The sequence below is a fragment of the Bradysia coprophila genome, unplaced genomic scaffold (assembly GCF_014529535.1).
Source record: "Bradysia coprophila strain Holo2 unplaced genomic scaffold, BU_Bcop_v1 contig_732, whole genome shotgun sequence".
NCBI classification, from domain to species: Eukaryota; Metazoa; Arthropoda; class Insecta; order Diptera; family Sciaridae; genus Bradysia; species Bradysia coprophila.
Window position 1 is genome coordinate 5,271,112 of NW_023503972.1, and position 16,201 is coordinate 5,287,312.

General features: G+C 39.5%; 3 protein-coding genes across 5 annotated transcripts; 2 read left to right on the top strand and 1 right to left on the bottom strand.

The window, feature by feature from the left end:
- The first annotated feature begins 420 nt into the window (after positions 1-420).
- LOC119084316 (aminoacylase-1-like) lies at positions 421-2,535 on the top strand. 2 transcript variants are annotated; one of them, XM_037194241.1, is made up of 7 exons: positions 421-617; positions 677-1,372; positions 1,672-1,754; positions 1,811-1,944; positions 2,172-2,232; positions 2,301-2,476; positions 2,508-2,535. In XM_037194241.1, exons 1-6 carry the CDS (start codon positions 533-535, stop codon positions 2,442-2,444), a joined length of 1,203 nt encoding a protein of 400 aa, XP_037050136.1. In that variant the 5' UTR covers positions 421-532; the 3' UTR covers positions 2,445-2,476; positions 2,508-2,535. The 2 variants fall into 2 exon arrangements, with proteins under 2 accessions (XP_037050136.1, XP_037050135.1); XM_037194240.1 differs by having other exon boundaries at positions 2,301-2,531.
- A 2,839-nt stretch (positions 2,536-5,374) lies between these two features.
- LOC119084317 lies at positions 5,375-7,452 on the top strand. The gene is made up of 3 exons (XM_037194242.1): positions 5,375-5,488; positions 5,552-5,618; positions 5,684-7,452. The coding sequence occupies exons 1-3, from the start codon at positions 5,472-5,474 to the stop codon at positions 7,385-7,387; spliced, it is 1,788 nt and encodes a 595-aa protein (XP_037050137.1). The 5' UTR covers positions 5,375-5,471; the 3' UTR covers positions 7,388-7,452.
- A 380-nt stretch (positions 7,453-7,832) lies between these two features.
- Positions 7,833-11,328, bottom strand: LOC119084318 (zinc finger protein 227-like). 2 transcript variants are annotated; one of them, XM_037194244.1, is made up of 7 exons: positions 10,959-11,328; positions 9,821-10,465; positions 9,585-9,749; positions 9,459-9,515; positions 9,022-9,216; positions 8,855-8,911; positions 7,833-8,100 (listed from the first exon to the last, which is right to left on the bottom strand). In XM_037194244.1, exons 1-7 carry the CDS (start codon positions 11,106-11,108, stop codon positions 8,008-8,010), a joined length of 1,362 nt encoding a protein of 453 aa, XP_037050139.1. In that variant the 5' UTR covers positions 11,109-11,328; the 3' UTR covers positions 7,833-8,007. The 2 variants fall into 2 exon arrangements, with proteins under 2 accessions (XP_037050139.1, XP_037050140.1); XM_037194245.1 differs by having other exon boundaries at positions 10,738-11,306.
- Positions 11,329-16,201: the final 4,873 nt, after the last annotated feature.

Genomic DNA, 16,201 nt, shown 5'->3' on the forward strand with positions numbered 1-16,201 from the left:
CTACAGATATGGATTTATTGGCCTAAAATGTACCAGCCCAAACGCGCTGCAATGAGCTAAAAACGACATCAAAAAACAATTTCCATTTTTTGCATATTTTCTTGGAAATTTTTTAAAAATTCCAATTTTGTGCAGACAAAAGCATCAGTAAATGATATTGCGTATCATAATATTTACTGAAATGATTTTGTTTCAGTTGACCCACAATTAGTGGTTTTCATTCACTGAAAACAGTTCAGGAAATGCAACGTTCCGGACGCATAGATGAAAAAAAAAATCTTTTATCTTCTGTGATGTTGCTGTTTTCTGTGTACATACATGAACTTTATCTGCAATTAAAACCGCTTTCTTTATCAAATCAACCTATTGTGGCTTTATTATCGCAACTCGCGTAACCAGATAAATGTCTCTCACAAATAACTTTTATTCGAATCACAGCACAGCCAGACTTTCAGTAAGCTGTCGTTTGTGAGTAAGTAAAGTTTTCGTCTATTGAATCCGCGTATCTCGAGTATCTACTTCAATATCAACAATGTCAAAGTGGGAAAGTAACGGAGAAATCGCGATATTGCGTGAATATTTGCGCATTCCGAGTGTTTATCCGAATATTGATTATGGTACAGCCGTCCATCAGATAGAAGACCTTTGATTTAACACTAACCCTCTCTTCACCCAGAGCCTTGCGTTGAATTTCTCAAACGCCAAGCGAAAAGTTTGGACTTAACTGTGGCGGTCCATTATCCAGTAAATGAAAAGAATCCTGTTGTCGTCTTGACATGGACAGGAGCCGAACCGAACCTACCTTCAATTGTGCTAAATTCGCATATGGATGTTGTGCCCGTCTTTCCCGAGCGTTGGAAGCATACACCATTCGGTGCTGAAATGGATGCCGATGGGAAGATATTCGCAAGAGGTTCACAAGACATGAAATCGGTGGGCATTCAATACTTGGCCGCCATTCGGGCACTGAAACAGGATGGTGTAAGACAATTGAAACGAACGATTCACGTTACGTTCGTTCCTGATGAGGAGGTTGGAGGTGACCTTGGAATGATGCCTTTCGTTGAATCGAATGAGTTCAAGGCATTGAACGTTGGCTTCTCTCTTGACGAGGGCATTGCATCACCAACTGAAGAATTTAGTGTCTTTTATGCGGAGAGATTTATTTGGGAAATCGAATTCATTTGCAATGGACAGAGTGGTCATGGATCGTTGTTGTTGAAAAACACTCCCGGCGAAAAGATTCATTACATTATCGATAAATTTGCGCAGTTTCGGAAGCAAGAATCTGCAAAACTGGATAATCATCCGGAACTCAAGATCGGGGATGTGACAACGGTCAATTTGACGATGCTAAGCGGAGGCGCTCAGGGTAAAATCTTGTGATTTCAGATGAATTTTTAAACGAGATATTGAATGTTAGTGGTTGAGCACCTTACATCGAGATCAGAAGTTATAGCCTACGGTCTCTGCAAACTTTTTTTTTTAATATTTACGAAAGAAGTGAACGAGTTTGCGAAGAGTTAGGACTATTGTAGGGCTAACACTCTCTCTTGAAGGAGTTTAAGTCTAGTAACGAAATTCTCACTTATCTAAATCCAATTCAATGCCTACACTAGAAGCACAACAACTGCCATAGATTCACTAACCATTTTAAAACCGAATTCATAGCCAATGTTATTCCACCTACACTAAGTGCAACCTTTGATATTCGTGTGGCCAACGACGTCAATGTTGAGGACCTCAAAAAGACGGTATGCTCAACCATTCAACAGTACTATAAGAAAATGACTAAAATGTGTGACTAAAGATCCAACGATGGTGTCAAGAGGCCGGGGGTGACATTGAAATGAAATTCATTGCGAAGAATCCAAAAGCACCAGCCACTGCTATCAATGACTCGAATCCGTATTGGGTGGCATTTAAAAGTGCCGTTGATGAAATGTAAGTCGGTGTAGTTGTCGTATAGAAACTCCACTCAAAAGTGGCACAGGATAAGTGAACTCTCAATTGGCATCATAGCATTAACTGCCCAGTAGAATCATTAAATAAATCTGCTTGTAACAGATTTGGCGATAAAGGCCAAGTAATTATCAAGTCTTGAAGGCGTATCCTGCTCATTGTATAACTTAACACGAGAATCTCTATAATTGTTTACCTCACTACCACAGGAACCTCAAGATATCAACCCAAGTATTTCCTGCTGCAACCGACAGTCGATTCCTTCGATTGGTAAAGTTAAAAATCAGACAAATCCTTTCAATTGAATCGGATGAATGAACTACACCATAAAATTGCAGGTCAACATACCGGCGCTGGGATTTTCACCTTTGAACAATATTCCAGTCCTACTACATGATCACGACGAATACATACTGGCCGACACTTTTTTGACTGGCATTGAGATTTATAAGAAAATAATTCCGAAAATAGGTGGTGTTTGATTGGTGGCTTGTTCTCTTGGACCGCTTTCGGTTTCCGTTTATCCTCGATATTACATCGTAAATTTCAATAAATTTATTTGAATTGGACTAATGGGTTTTGTAATGTATTCGTAAGTAATAGTAGGTTCCATTGGATGCTGTGAAAGTGATTCATTACATGAGGCAAAAATGTGGTGATAAAAGCAAACCCCCCAAGTGTGTTTTCGAGCCACAAGCTTCGGTAACTAAAGTTTTTTATTTATTCAAAGCGAAAAAAAAGACTGCTCGCATACGGCGCAGTCAGTAACTGTCTTCGGTAACTGTCTTTACGACAAGTGTAGAGTTTGCATATCCGAGCCGAAGGCGATGTATACAACTACACTAGTCCAAAAGACAGTTACCGAAGCAAGTTGCTCAAAAACACATGAGTGATTTGACGAGTATCACAAAATTGTTTCCGAAGTAACGAAGTGCATAGCAGCCAATGTATTCTGGGGCAGGCAGTTCTTTACGATTTGTTTATACCTCGACAGGAAAGTGATTTTTCTATTTCTAAAATACTATTGTGCATCGGACAACTGAAATACGACATATTTTGACATGATTTTTCGTTGAGAAATCTCAGTTTTTCCAGAACGATATATCGTGCGGGAAAATACTACTTTTCTTTACGATTTATTGTGCGTGAAAGGAGTTACATGAATTTTTCCATGACTATACGATTGATCAAATTTAATATGGTGAATGTGAAGTATGTATGTTTTTTTGATACCAACATTCATACTATTTTTTTTTGATACCAACATTGAAAAATGATACTTTCGCCCCGCATATGAGGGGCGAAAGTAAAAAAATGCATCCCACGGGGAGAAAGTACTTAACGAAGAGCGAACGCAACTGAACGAACAGCGAAAGTGACTGACGTCACAGAAAATGAGAGAAATGAGTCGAGTTGTCAACAAAATCCGCTCATATTATGCAGAATACTTTGATCAAAATTGTAAAACACTGTGCGCCAGTGTTCTTATTGAAATTAGCATACAAAGTTGATACTTTTTGTTACTGAATGATTTGTTAGTTATATCTTAATTTTTGTGTGTGTTATTGTTGTGATGGCTAAATTATTATATTTTTCATAAACCAGGGGGCTGCCGCCCCCTGGACCCCCGCATTTTCTGGCTAAATGCCTTTTTATTTCAACATTTTGTTGCGATGTTTGCGATACGTATCAATTTTCAATGTTGATATCAAAAAAAATAGTATGAATGACAAGGGGCGAAAGTAAAAAAATTCAACCGTGTGCGAGAGTTGGAGCCCGCGCCGAAGGCACTATTTCAAGTGAATTAATGCGTTTTGCCTATTTCAGTTGTCCAATGCACAAAACGTCGTTCGTATCTCGACAGGAAAAGGGTTTTTTCAGCACTCTTTTCTGTGTAGATCTTCGAGCAGCGGAACTTTGTAAAGCTGAGAATAGTAGCAATCAGTGAACCAACTGTTTGATGTTTTTGTTGCATTTCAGTTACAGAGGAACCACTACAAGTTTATCAAGTAGTCAAATGTTTACCCATATCACCAATATTTTCAACTTTACATATCTCAGAGTAGATTTTAGACCTAACAATGCCTTATTTACATGCAATTCACGTCGTAAGCGTGTCTAAAATTTGAATTTCAAGTGAACAATTCGATGAAAAAGTGAACCGAAATACATTTCAAGCGGTTCTGTTATGAAATGACGCTGTGTTAGAAAGTAATACGCACTTTCCATTTTGAATTTCGATCGCACTTACGGCGTCACTTACCTTAACAGTACAGTGTTAAAAGAGAGTAAAAACAAGGGAAAAAACCAGTTAATTCAACTGATCTCGATGGGTGATATGTCAAAATTTCGACTCTCTTTTAACACTGTATACGCATTAACTGGCCATTTAGAGAAAGAAGTATGGGTTACGTATAGTGTCGAAATTGACAGAATTCTTTTGTTCTAATGTCAATTTTGACACTATATGTCGCTCTTTAAATGTCCAGTTAGGCGCACATAACGACATTGGAAAATACGTGCAATTTCGGCACGTACGTTTTCGAAAAAATCCCTTAGTACGATGAGGGACATCATTATCTATTTTTACAGTCATCCCTCGACGATTCCTTATTATCGCGTTCTAGCCAAGGTTAGGACAGCCACGAAGGCGGTTGACACCGACATTGTGTGTACAGTACAGATTGTGTGTGAAATCAACTTGAAGAAAATGTTTTTTAGGAAAATTCGGAATTTAGTTTTTGTTAAGTTGCCCTTTTCATATAAACTTCGTAGCTGTTCACGCAATGTGTGTGTCACCTTCGTGATCAACTCAGAGTTGTCTTAACCAAAACCAATGCAAGTACAAACCAGGTATGGTCCTGTCCATACAAACCAGAGGAAATAGCAATTTCATATAAAAACTCATCATTTACTGATTTTCATGGAAAGGTGAGTTTGTTTATATGAAATCGCTATTTCCTCCACTCCACACAAATTTTGACATTAGACTATGCCCATAGATTATACTTTCATTGGTCTTAACCTGTCCTTTCCGAGGCTCTATACTTTGGGGAGGTCACGCAGATACAGATACGCGGGTTACACACCACAGTTGATGATAAAATGGCCGATTTCATACAAAAATTCACCTCTTGGGATGATTCTCGTCGTCTTGATGATGTGGTGAATTTTTTTACATGTAAAATCATCAGAAGTGGTGTGTTCCCGCGTATCCAATGAATAGGCGATCTGCGTGATCTCACCAAAGTATACAACCTTGGTCCTTTCAGAACCTTGTATCTCATAACCGTCGCAATTTTTCGCTGCTGAGCATTAATAATTTTGAAAATCAACGTTCATTTCAAAAAGGGTGCGTTTAATGCAACTCAATTTTGTAATTTCAAATTTTGACATTTATCAGCAACAATAATAAAACAAACAGACAAATCAACCGATCGAAGCACTCGAACTGTTTTTCTTCATTATTTTTAAGTAATTTGAATGCAAATGTGACAAAATCTCATAAAATGCCGTGCGACAGAGTGTAAGTACAACAATGATGCGAATTCCATCCAATCCGAATGAACTAAAAATAACAAATTTTTAGTGACAATCTGCTGCCTTCGGACGATGAGTTAGTGCGACGGGATAATACGCTACTCGCATTGTTTAACGTAAGTTTTTTGTTGATATTTGCTCCGCCATTTTCTGTTACTCACTATCCACAATTGATATCCAGAAATATTCAATCGACGAGGGTGAAGATGCTGAACTGGTCGATTTTGATTTTTCCCATATAATGGTCGAGGACGATGATAATGCAGCTGGTTCATCATTTTCAGAGTCTAGTAGCATTGAAGGGGATGATGCAAATGACGGCGATACAGTTATGGATGACATAGCGGAAAAGTTGGAGCCAGTCATCCAAGAACGGGTCAACGCATGGCCAGAAAAGGGAATAAATTTGCAATTGAAACGGGTCGATCCAAGCGTAAGCGTCGAGGAATGGTTGAAGAATCAAGAATCAACGACCACAACGGAAAAGTACAAAAAAGTTGTTGTGAACGAGGAAAATAAAACGACCACAACAACAATGAAACAGACTAAAACTACTACACAACGGGCGACATTCCGTGCAATCCAGTTTCCCAGACCGATGGCATTGAACAATGTGTATCACCAGCAAATTCTTCCGGACATTGACAAGTGTCCGGATGACATCACAGCTACCCATGAAAAAGCGAAATATGAGCACATCAGCAAGCCGAATCATCAGCAGCCGACGTCAAAAGGAAAAGTCAATAAAATGCCAGTGACGATCGAACTTTCGAAACTGCCCAATGTGAACGTATCAAAATTGACCAAACCTAAACAGCCATACAGTGAGCAAACTGTGGACCATCCAGCAGATAGCTTAGTCATTAAAAAAACGAAACAGCCCACCAAACGACCAGATCCGCATCTCGACTCTAACAAAGAACCAAAAACAACGCAAAATAGTTCTAAATCAAAAAAGAAAATTTTACAGCCTGTCGAGTTGCCACCGGTCGTGATGCAGCCGGTCGATGAAAATAAACGTGTCCTCCGCTCGACATTGAAGAAAAATGCTGTGCTTCCAGTACGAGATGAAAGAAGTGTTGATAAACCGACGAAGACATTGAGAACTTCGGCAATACGAGATGATAAGGCGTCGAGAACGGTGATGACCACGGCCAAAAAGAGTGGCTCGCAAAGTAAGGTCAAGAGCAAGAAACAAGATGATCTGATGGATTCTGAACCGTTGGCGATCGTGTCACCCGAAAAGACAAACGATTCGGCTCATCGTTCCAGATTGCCGCTAAAGGACAAACAAACAAACCGAAGAGAAACTCATCTATCCAATGTACGAGTCAATCTAACGAGACTACCATGTCCCAAAGTGACTACGACCGCTAATCGGTCACTTTCTAGCATTGACGATCAAGCGATCGAAATTCCCGATATCCCAACAGTCGGTATTCGGGGCCGAGGTCGACCACGAAAAGCTTTGAAGGGAAGTGAACGTCAATTATCTAGCTATCATCATGTCACAACGATTGAGAATACAACAGCAGAGGCATCATCTGTGCAACGGCGACCATTGTTGCCACGAAAAACTCTGATGAAAAATCCATCCCAACCAACAATTGTCATTCATTCGCCCAATTCGGACACGATACTCGGCACCAAAATCGACGATACGATGATGCTAGTGACGCAAAGCGACTACAGAAACAGCATTCATGTAAAGTATGCACGGAACACGAGCGTCTTCAAACGCAATATCATACCGATAAATCGACGAATCCTTTATCAGCCACCAATTCACGATGCAACGGCCGACACGGACAATGACAGTGAATGTGAGGATGTATTGCTGTCAAGTTATGTGAACACCGGTCGTTTCGTACAAGTTAAAATTTAGACCAAGTTCCAGTTTGAATTGAGTTTTCTGAAGTAAATAAATGAATTTAGCATAAACAGCAGGACAGATGAGGGCATCGTTTCATTCAAAATCGAACAGCATCCCTAAACGATCAAATATTTCATTTGGAGCGGTGAAAGCGAGGTTTCAGCGAGAAAAACGTTCACTTTAACAGATCGGGACGCTCAAGGGGTAGAGTAACGCTTGAGCTCGTTGACTCTACTCCTTTGAATTCGTAACCCTCTCGAAGACTTATAATTCGATGGGGGCAGTTAACATCAGGAAAACGTTAGGTTCGTAAGGACTTTCGATTAGCCGTATGGTAAGTGCAAAAATTCAAAAAAAATTCAAGTCTTTACGCAATTGCGCACCACTACCACAGATAGTTTTCTTGGAACCTAACCTGGGGAGGTCGGCAAACAGAAAATAAACCAAAATGCCACAATCTTGTAACAGAACTTGTAATGGAAACCTCCGGCAATGTGTATAATACAAAATAATCTACGAAACTCCGTTAATCATCTCCCGTCCGTAAAGTTCCAGTATCGTGAGTGGAAAAAATTGAAACCAAACTTTCCCGTGACTTGTAAATGCAGCAGGCCAACCTAAACGTTGTTTTATTACGTTCCAAAGATGTGCTCATCATCCTCTTTGCTGATTTTCGCAACTGGAACCGGTTTCTTTCTGTCGCTCGAATGTGTGTTTTGATGAGCCTAAAAGATTTGTCGTAAATTGGTTTGGTTTTACATTGCAGTTGAACGTTGTGTGTAAAAGGTTGATTTTCTCTGCACATTTTACGGTAGAATGGATGCAGTAAACGGGAGATTATGTCAGGGGGACTTATTATCGCGATTTTGTTGAGCTAACGTCGAAGCTAACGTAGACTAAAAGCATGAGGAGCATTAGGTTGTATCAACCAGCAAACAAATTTCGTCCGACACTTTGAGTGTGTTAAGGCAAAAAGTACTAGTGGATTTAGTGGGTCAAAAATAAATGGAATTTGTGGAACCTGAATTGTGAGGCAGGTTTCTCGGATAAGGATTGTTCTGAGTTCAGAATTTTGCAGAGCTCAATGTTAATATGGCGTAGAACTGTATGTTATTGCCAAAACTGTTGGGGGGCTCACGTTGATCGATCTTTTATTAGATGCGCGGTAACGCACCTTTTCTGATGATTTTACATTATAAAGCAGTTCACCACAACATCAAGGCAACTAAATAATCTCAATTCACCACAATACAACACTCCACTCAAATAATGGGAATGAGTGACAGCTGCGTTATTTGACATGTGGTTCCAGTTGGATTTTGTATGAAAAAAGTGGTTCCGATTGTTAAAATCGCTTAAATGAAATGACGTGATGTAAGAGCTCATGTGAGTCTCAGTTACGTGTCACAACTCAAACAAAATTCTACTTCCATTCCACCTTGTATGTGCGTTTATCCACTGCCTAATCAGGTGACTTACTTGCAAAGAACTCTTTCTGTTGAAGCACTTGTTGCAGATATCACAGCAAAACGGTTTCTGAAACAGAGACAACCATTTATTCCACGATTCAATCGATGTAAAGAGAAGGGATTTTGCCGTTTGTCACTACATATAGTTCCGTGCGCAAAAGATTCTCAATGACTTACCTTACCAGTATGTATCAGAGCATGGCGCTTCAATTGCTCAATGCCCACAAATTTCTTCTCGCAAACATCGCATTTGTGCTTTTTATCGCCGATATGCGACCGTTTGTGTATGATCAGATTGCTGGAGTACCGGAAATCTTTGCCGCAGTGGTCACAGCGGTGAGGCTTCTCGCCACTATGGATTAACATATGTTTCTGCAATTAAAACAGGAAATGTCAGTGTGATGGTGAGACAATTTGATCTACTGAATCCAACGGCCGAGAAGTTTCATAAGTTGTCGAGTGACCACACGTATGTGATAATCAGATTCCGATTAGCACGACTAGTAATTCGCCTCCGGTTAGCACGACTAATAATTAGGTCAAGACAATTCTCGCTAAGTTTTGTCGACAACTGTCTACCTCATTTATGATTAGAAATCTACAATTCACCATACCTTGTAACCACTCTTCTGAGTCATGCCCTTGCCACAAATGTTGCACACAAACGGTTTCTGCAAGAAAAGCAATCCGTAAAAATTCATGAACCAACCGAAACACTCAATCGTCTTCAAAAGAATTACCTCGCCTGTATGTGACAACATATGACACCGGAGACTCGCTGCCTGGCGATAGGCCTTATCGCATATATGGCATTTGTGCATTGCGTCTTCGTTGTGTGTTATTATGTGGCCGTCGTACGCATTTCTAGTCTTAAACGATTCGCCACAGTCTGCGCACAGGAAGGGCTGCACAGATGATTTTACAGAAAATTAGTTTTTGGCATTGTGCAGTAGTTAAGTGGTCAGATGTGAATTACCTTCTTATCCGAATGCAATTGCATGTGATATTTGAATGAGCTGTAGTTGCTCAACACCTTCGAACACACTTGGCACACAAACGGTGGATCGAGCACTTTTTTGTTCCGTTTGTTGTATTTCCGGAAAACCATTTTTGGTATAACATCCAAATCCTCGTCGCTTTCAACCTTTTCAGTCTGACTACTCCCGTCATTTTCAACTTCACATTCGAACACCTCATCCTGTACCATGTCCTGATCGTTAGCGCACACAACCGACGGTTCTTCCACCTCGCTCATCTCAATGTTATACTGTTCCACAGCACCACCACTCTGTCCATCGATAATGTCGTCGCGTCGCTCCACCTTCAGTATGATCTGCACATTTTTGTCTTCGCCATATTCAGCTTCTTCGTCGATGCGTTCCTCATCTTCGTATTCTTCCACCAAGTGATACGTATAGCCGTCGTCGTCGGCAGGTTCTTCGGATGGTTCGTCGTTTTTCACGTAAAATACGTCGTCCACTTGATGTTCGATTAAGGTAAGCTGTTCCTTGCGCAATTCTTCGTCCGATTTGACGCACTGTTGTTTAAAAGCGTACGCTTTGCTAACGTGTACCACACATTTGTTACAAATATGGGCGGGTAGGCCATCCTCTTCGGACATCTGGAACAAAATATTTTATGAAATTACCTACAGGCGTAAAGAAAGAGTAACCGCTGCACATACGCATCACTCATACATTAGATGAAAAAGTGAAAAGCTTTCATTACAAGAACTAAGTCAATTACGTCTAAACTACAGATCCAACAAATTATGGAAAAAGTGAGTCGAAATTCAGACTACGTCTACTATGGATCATCGTAGTGACAACATATTGGGCGTAAGGGCGAAAACTAGAAAGACATTCGAATTCGTCCTTTTCTTTATCACTACACAAATTCAAATGATTCAAGTAATGCAACGACTCCAGTTTTCCCCCAATGTTTCATAACAAACATTGTGAACGTTTTGGTTCGGAATGTTTTTTTGGTGTTTCATTGAAATTCACAATTCACCATTTTGTTTTGTAATCCATCAATGAACGACCACTTTGAATTGCCCGTAAAAAAATTTCATTCACCATCAAACATCAACGTTCATTTCCATTCAAACTTACATCCAGATTGGTGGTAAATTTTAGCATATCGGCCAGTTTCTTTATTTGACCGCATATTTTGCCAAACTTAAATATTGACCGTAGCTCAGTTACATCTGTTTCCGTCATACAGCATCGACATTTCTCAATATTAACCACTGTTTCACTCATCCTAAGATAATTTTGTCCAAATTTGCATTTATGCTCGGGTGACACAGTCTACCGAAATGGAGAATACGGTGTGTGGAATTTATTTCTTTGGCAGACCTTTGCAATACACAAATTTTTTCACAAAAACAATGATAACAAAATAACACGGCAAGAAGGGAACACTTTCAGCGATTAAAACGTCTATCGTGAAACCACTCTTCTTAGAAATTGCAGTTCTCATGGTCTAGGTGTATGTAACGGGTATAACCTGTCGCATAAATTATAGTTTTTTGAATTGTTCACGAATTTCAATTATTTTGTGAACGATTTGGCGCGTGTGCAAATTATATGTATCCGTGGTATCCAGGATACCAGGAAATTTCTGAAAATTTTTTTGGATACCAGGAAATCGAATTATAGCTACACAAACCAGCGGGAAATGTATGTAGCGTGAAGTCTCTTTTACATTTTTCTATACCGGGAAATCTTGACTACCGGATACCGGGAAGAAATGGTTATTTGTGTACCTGTTTTGGACGATTGATTTTAAACCGTCCCAAACAGGTGCACATGTAAGTTTTCATGCAAAGGGCCGGAAACCCGAGAAAATTCGAAAAATTGCCCTCATTTTCGGCCCCGAAGCATGAAAACATAATTTTCATGTGTCGGGGCCGAAAATGAGGGAGTTTCGATATTTTTCTCAGGTTTTCGACCCCTTACATGAAAATTTTTTTGAGTATCTGTTTTGGACGATTGATTTTAGGCACTTTCACATGTAGCCCTCACTTCGTTCGGGCTACAACAAGCGAAATTGCCTAAAAACAATCGTCCAAAACAGATACACAAATAACTATTTGATTGCTGTTGCTCATTGTTGTTCCTGAGGAATCAATCTACGGTTCATTATACGGTGTTAAAGTAGATAATACAAAAGAATCTGACAGCAGAGCCCGAGATCGAACAATAGATTGTCGTTTCGCCATCTCTCTCACTTAAACACTCTATACTACTCTGTTATACTCTGAATTATACTCCGCCCTACGATGATAGGTGCCAGTTGATTGGTGTGGAGAGGCTTTTGCGGAGGAGGCTGAACTTGTGCGCTATTTTTGCCTTTGATGTTCTGCGCGGTAAGTTAGACGCACCCGCTTTAGCATCGAGATTGAACTGGAGTGTCCCGGTTAGGCAGTCGCGGAATATCGGCGGTTTGCGTCTAGAAAGGCATCGTACGAACTATGGCCAGTTTGAACCATTGAATGACGTGGCTAGAACGTTTAATTTGTTTGCTGCTTTTTATGACGATGATGTTTCCAGAAGTGTGTTTCGTAAGAGAGTGAAGTCGGCAATTTTATCGAACGAAGTAATGAGAAGGAACGGATTTATTTTGACGTTAGACTGATTTATATTTACTCTTTTGACCTGACTTAACAATCATGTTAATTTCTTCTTTTTATTTTGTTTCATTGATCGTTCGAGTTGGCAGTTCTCACGTCAATTGCGTTGGAACGACATTGTGGAGCCGTGTGATATGCGTCATTCGATTTCTGAGGACGTCTTTAATTTAACCAACTTTCATTGGTGGCATACAAGGCAGAGGGCAGATGAGGTTCCGACGGGTCGACTGGGCCAACATGGCTGCTTCCGGTTCTGCCTTTTCAGTCATTTCACCGTAATGCTGTGACTGAGCTGTAATGTTATTGACGAACTACCGAGATGATATGTACGAATATTGTTGTGATTTGAGCCAGTAGGTTTTTGTCTACCGTTGGCTTTTGTAAAAATTAAATTAAATTAAATTAAATTACAGTTCTTTTGGCAAAATTTCGAATTGTTTACAACAAATTAAAAGGAATTGAACTTTCGACAATTTATCCTTGACGTACCATTTTTTTGCTAACAGTAGAAAATGGCCGACCGAGTCTCAACCCATCGACTCGACACTTACAGAACGTACCATACCACTGGGCCAGCTGTTTCTCATAAGGCCATTTTTATCTGACTTGAACGATAATCTCGGTGTTATGCCTCTAGGGCAAATTTGTTTATCTCAATATATCTGTTCTCGGCAGATAAAATAGCGTATGCACCTCTGTCCTTAATGTTTATTTTGACTATCATCGAGGAAAGTGAGTCAATTTAAAAACATAACCTTTAAAATTTATAAATAATTTATTTATTTTCGACCCTTTTTTATTTTGACGATTTGCAAGTACTTGCAATTACCTTTCTAATGACACCCCACACGACCATGTACGTTTTGTATACCTCGAGAAATTTCTGTAAGAAAAGTGTAAATTTTCAGTCTTTTTCGGTTGAAAGCTTCAACTGCACATATCACAGTGTGGATGAATTTCAAATCCAATAAGACCCTATTTGCCCCGAAAGTACATGCAACTACCTTTCTAATGACACCCCAAACGGCCCTGAACGGCTCGTGTAACTGGAGAAATTTTTGTAAGAAAAGTTTTCGGTTTTTGATCACCTCACACTAGCCACACAAGCTTCGAAGATTTTTTTGAAAGTGATTTTGGCTTCTAGGGTCGAATACCTTACTGACACACCTACAAATTCCAATGGAAAATGCATCCGATTTCGGTCTGCTGCTTTTCAGCAGAATCCATCTTTACAGCGAACTGTATTCGGGTTTGATATGCGTTTCGATCTAGATTTACGTATTTGGAGTCTATACCAGGGTTGGTATTGCTACAACTGGCTTTCAGCAACATGCGCCTTCTATATTCCATGTGACGATCAGACAACATTGTTGTCATAACAAAAGAGTTCACTACTTCAAATAAATAGTTTTACTTTTTATACAAACGAAAGCATCAGTTTAATTCTAGAATTTTTACCTGTTTCATGAGTGTAAAATCTTTCCTACTACTGTCTAGGCGTGGAAGAACAACACACTATATGGATGCAACATGCAACAAACTCTTTTGATTCTGAAAATTTTAGCTGAACGGACTCAATACTTAATGAAGATGTGATACAAGATTTGATTGCATTACGGTAGGAGGTTTGTTCTTATAACAGTTGGTCAAGGCTCTACTTCGCTAAGGCATTCGCAAGGAGGGTCATCATTTTTTTTTTCAATCAGTATAAGTTGGCACTACCAACTTCATCACTCTTTTCTATTTTCTCCAAAATAAATGCCATCACTGGTGTACTCGGACCCATTCCATCAATCGAAGCAATTTTTTTCGTCTTTCAAACAAAATTCGCAGTGAAAAGTGTAGCGTACTCTCTTTCGTTTTTTATTGTAATCAAACGGTTCATTTAGAGACACACTATTATACATGCCGTACAACCAACCATAAATGAAAAGACATAAAATTGATATGAGAAATGCTAACATCGATGAACAGAGGTAAATTCAACGTTAGCTGAGGTAAAGTTGATTGGAACACACACCTGTAAAGATTAAAGGTCCAAAGACGCCAAATTTATGTATGTGAACATTCGCAATAATTCAATTCACTTTGTTCCCGCCCATCGGTTTTAGTGCAATGACCTCTGTGTCGGATAACCACAGCCATAGAAAATTGTAGCGGCGAGTTTATTTTGTAGAACAGCGCAGTCATAGCCGTATTTTTTAAATGCCGGTTATAATTTCTGTTTTACATATCATAACAGATAGCATAGCACTGCTACTGTAGCAGAGCTGTGCGATAGCAATAAAAATTTCGCAGAGAAAGCAAGCCCAGATCTATTCTCCTTTGGTCTATCTAAAGCTCATTATCGTATGGCTTGAGAACTCTTAATCCTTGAGGAATCGTAATTTTTGACAATTTAACACTTCGAACTTCGGAATCCGAAGAGGCGATAGTTTTGGCTGCTACCATAAACTATTCAAGTTGCTTGACTGTATAGTGTGAAAAGGAGAGAGTAACGAGAGCTCTTCGAGTGGATATGCGTTGCTTTTTTGAACGCTATGAACTTGATCATGCGGATTGTGATACACAGGTGACACATCAGTTTATGTACAAAGAAATCACCAAAGCTGTATGCTGTTGGGGTTGGGGAGGTCACGCTATTTCATTAGATAAAAGAGGAAACTATTCCAATTCCAATGATATTACATGTATAAACGATCATCACGGCGACGATAATCATCACGAATCTGCGGGACCTCCCCAAGTGACATCCAAGGCTGCTAACTGCGACATTACGCGTTCGACGCCATATATAAACGGACGGAACAGCTGTCACGAAGATACAGATACGCGGGCTACATATCAGCGGTTGGTGTACAGTTGATAGAGCCTTGGATAGAATTTTGTTGCGTTTATCTAAACCAGATTTCACATAAGGGGATTTTACAATGATGTTACATCCAGATAAATGAAACTAGGGACTAGGCATGGCCAATCGACTGATTACTACAAAAATGAGTGTGAGTGTAATCCAAGATTTTGAAAGAACAAGTTGATCACGAAGGAGGTGCAGGCGGTGACACACAAATTGTGACAATTTATGCAGGTTTTGTTAAACACACTCATTACAGATTTTTTGAAATGTCAAAAAACTATTTTTTTTCTTCAAGTTGACATTTCAAACAATGACAATGAGTGTGTTCAACAAAAAGCATCTTTTTGTCAAAATTTCGTGAGTGTCTTAACCTGTTCTTTCAGAACCTTGATGAATTAATCTTCTATATGTCTGTTCCAAGGCCATACGAATTGTCAAATTACTGTCAAATTTCATCCATAGAGACATAACCTCATCAATATTTATATATGAAAACCGAGCTCTGTGGATTTGTGCAATGAATGTACAAACCAGATATGGTCTAGGTCTATTCATACAAACCGGAGAACATGGCGATTTCATATAAACAACCTCTAATGAGTTTGTTTATATGAAATCGCTATGTCCTCCGCTCCACACAAAATTTGACATTCGACCATACCTTGTGTTGACGTTCATTGGATTCGTGGTTCGTTCGGCCAGTCAAAATTCGTGTTTACAGTTACTTGGAACAAACCTATACGTTCATTGCGTTCATTGACATCAGACTGCTGTCTCTCGTGGGTTTAACTTGTTATGCTAGTTTTTGTATTGTCTTAACGTTTAATGCGGCTGTGGTTTAAAGCGTAATAAATGTCAACTTT

Excerpts from the sequence above, each read along its gene's own strand:
- LOC119084316 (XM_037194241.1), top strand. The coding sequence starts at position 533 with ATGTCAAAGTGGGAAAGTAACGGAGAAATCGCGATATTGCGTGAATAT. Across the intron at positions 1,373-1,671 it reads GCTAAGCGGAGGCGCTCAGG|CCAATGTTATTCCACCTACA; the intron begins GTAAAATCTTGT and ends CCGAATTCATAG. Across the intron at positions 1,755-1,810 it reads TTGAGGACCTCAAAAAGACG|ATCCAACGATGGTGTCAAGA; the intron begins GTATGCTCAACC and ends GTGTGACTAAAG.
- LOC119084317 (XM_037194242.1), top strand. Across the intron at positions 5,619-5,683 it reads CGCTACTCGCATTGTTTAAC|AAATATTCAATCGACGAGGG; the intron begins GTAAGTTTTTTG and ends ATTGATATCCAG.
- LOC119084318 (XM_037194244.1), bottom strand. The coding sequence starts at position 11,108 with ATGAGTGAAACAGTGGTTAATATTGAGAAATGTCGATGCTGTATGACG. Across the intron at positions 9,750-9,820 it reads AATTGCATTCGGATAAGAAG|CCCTTCCTGTGCGCAGACTG; the intron begins GTAATTCACATC and ends TCATCTGTGCAG. Across the intron at positions 8,101-8,854 it reads ACAGAAAGAGTTCTTTGCAA|GCTCATCAAAACACACATTC; the intron begins GTAAGTCACCTG and ends CAAATCTTTTAG.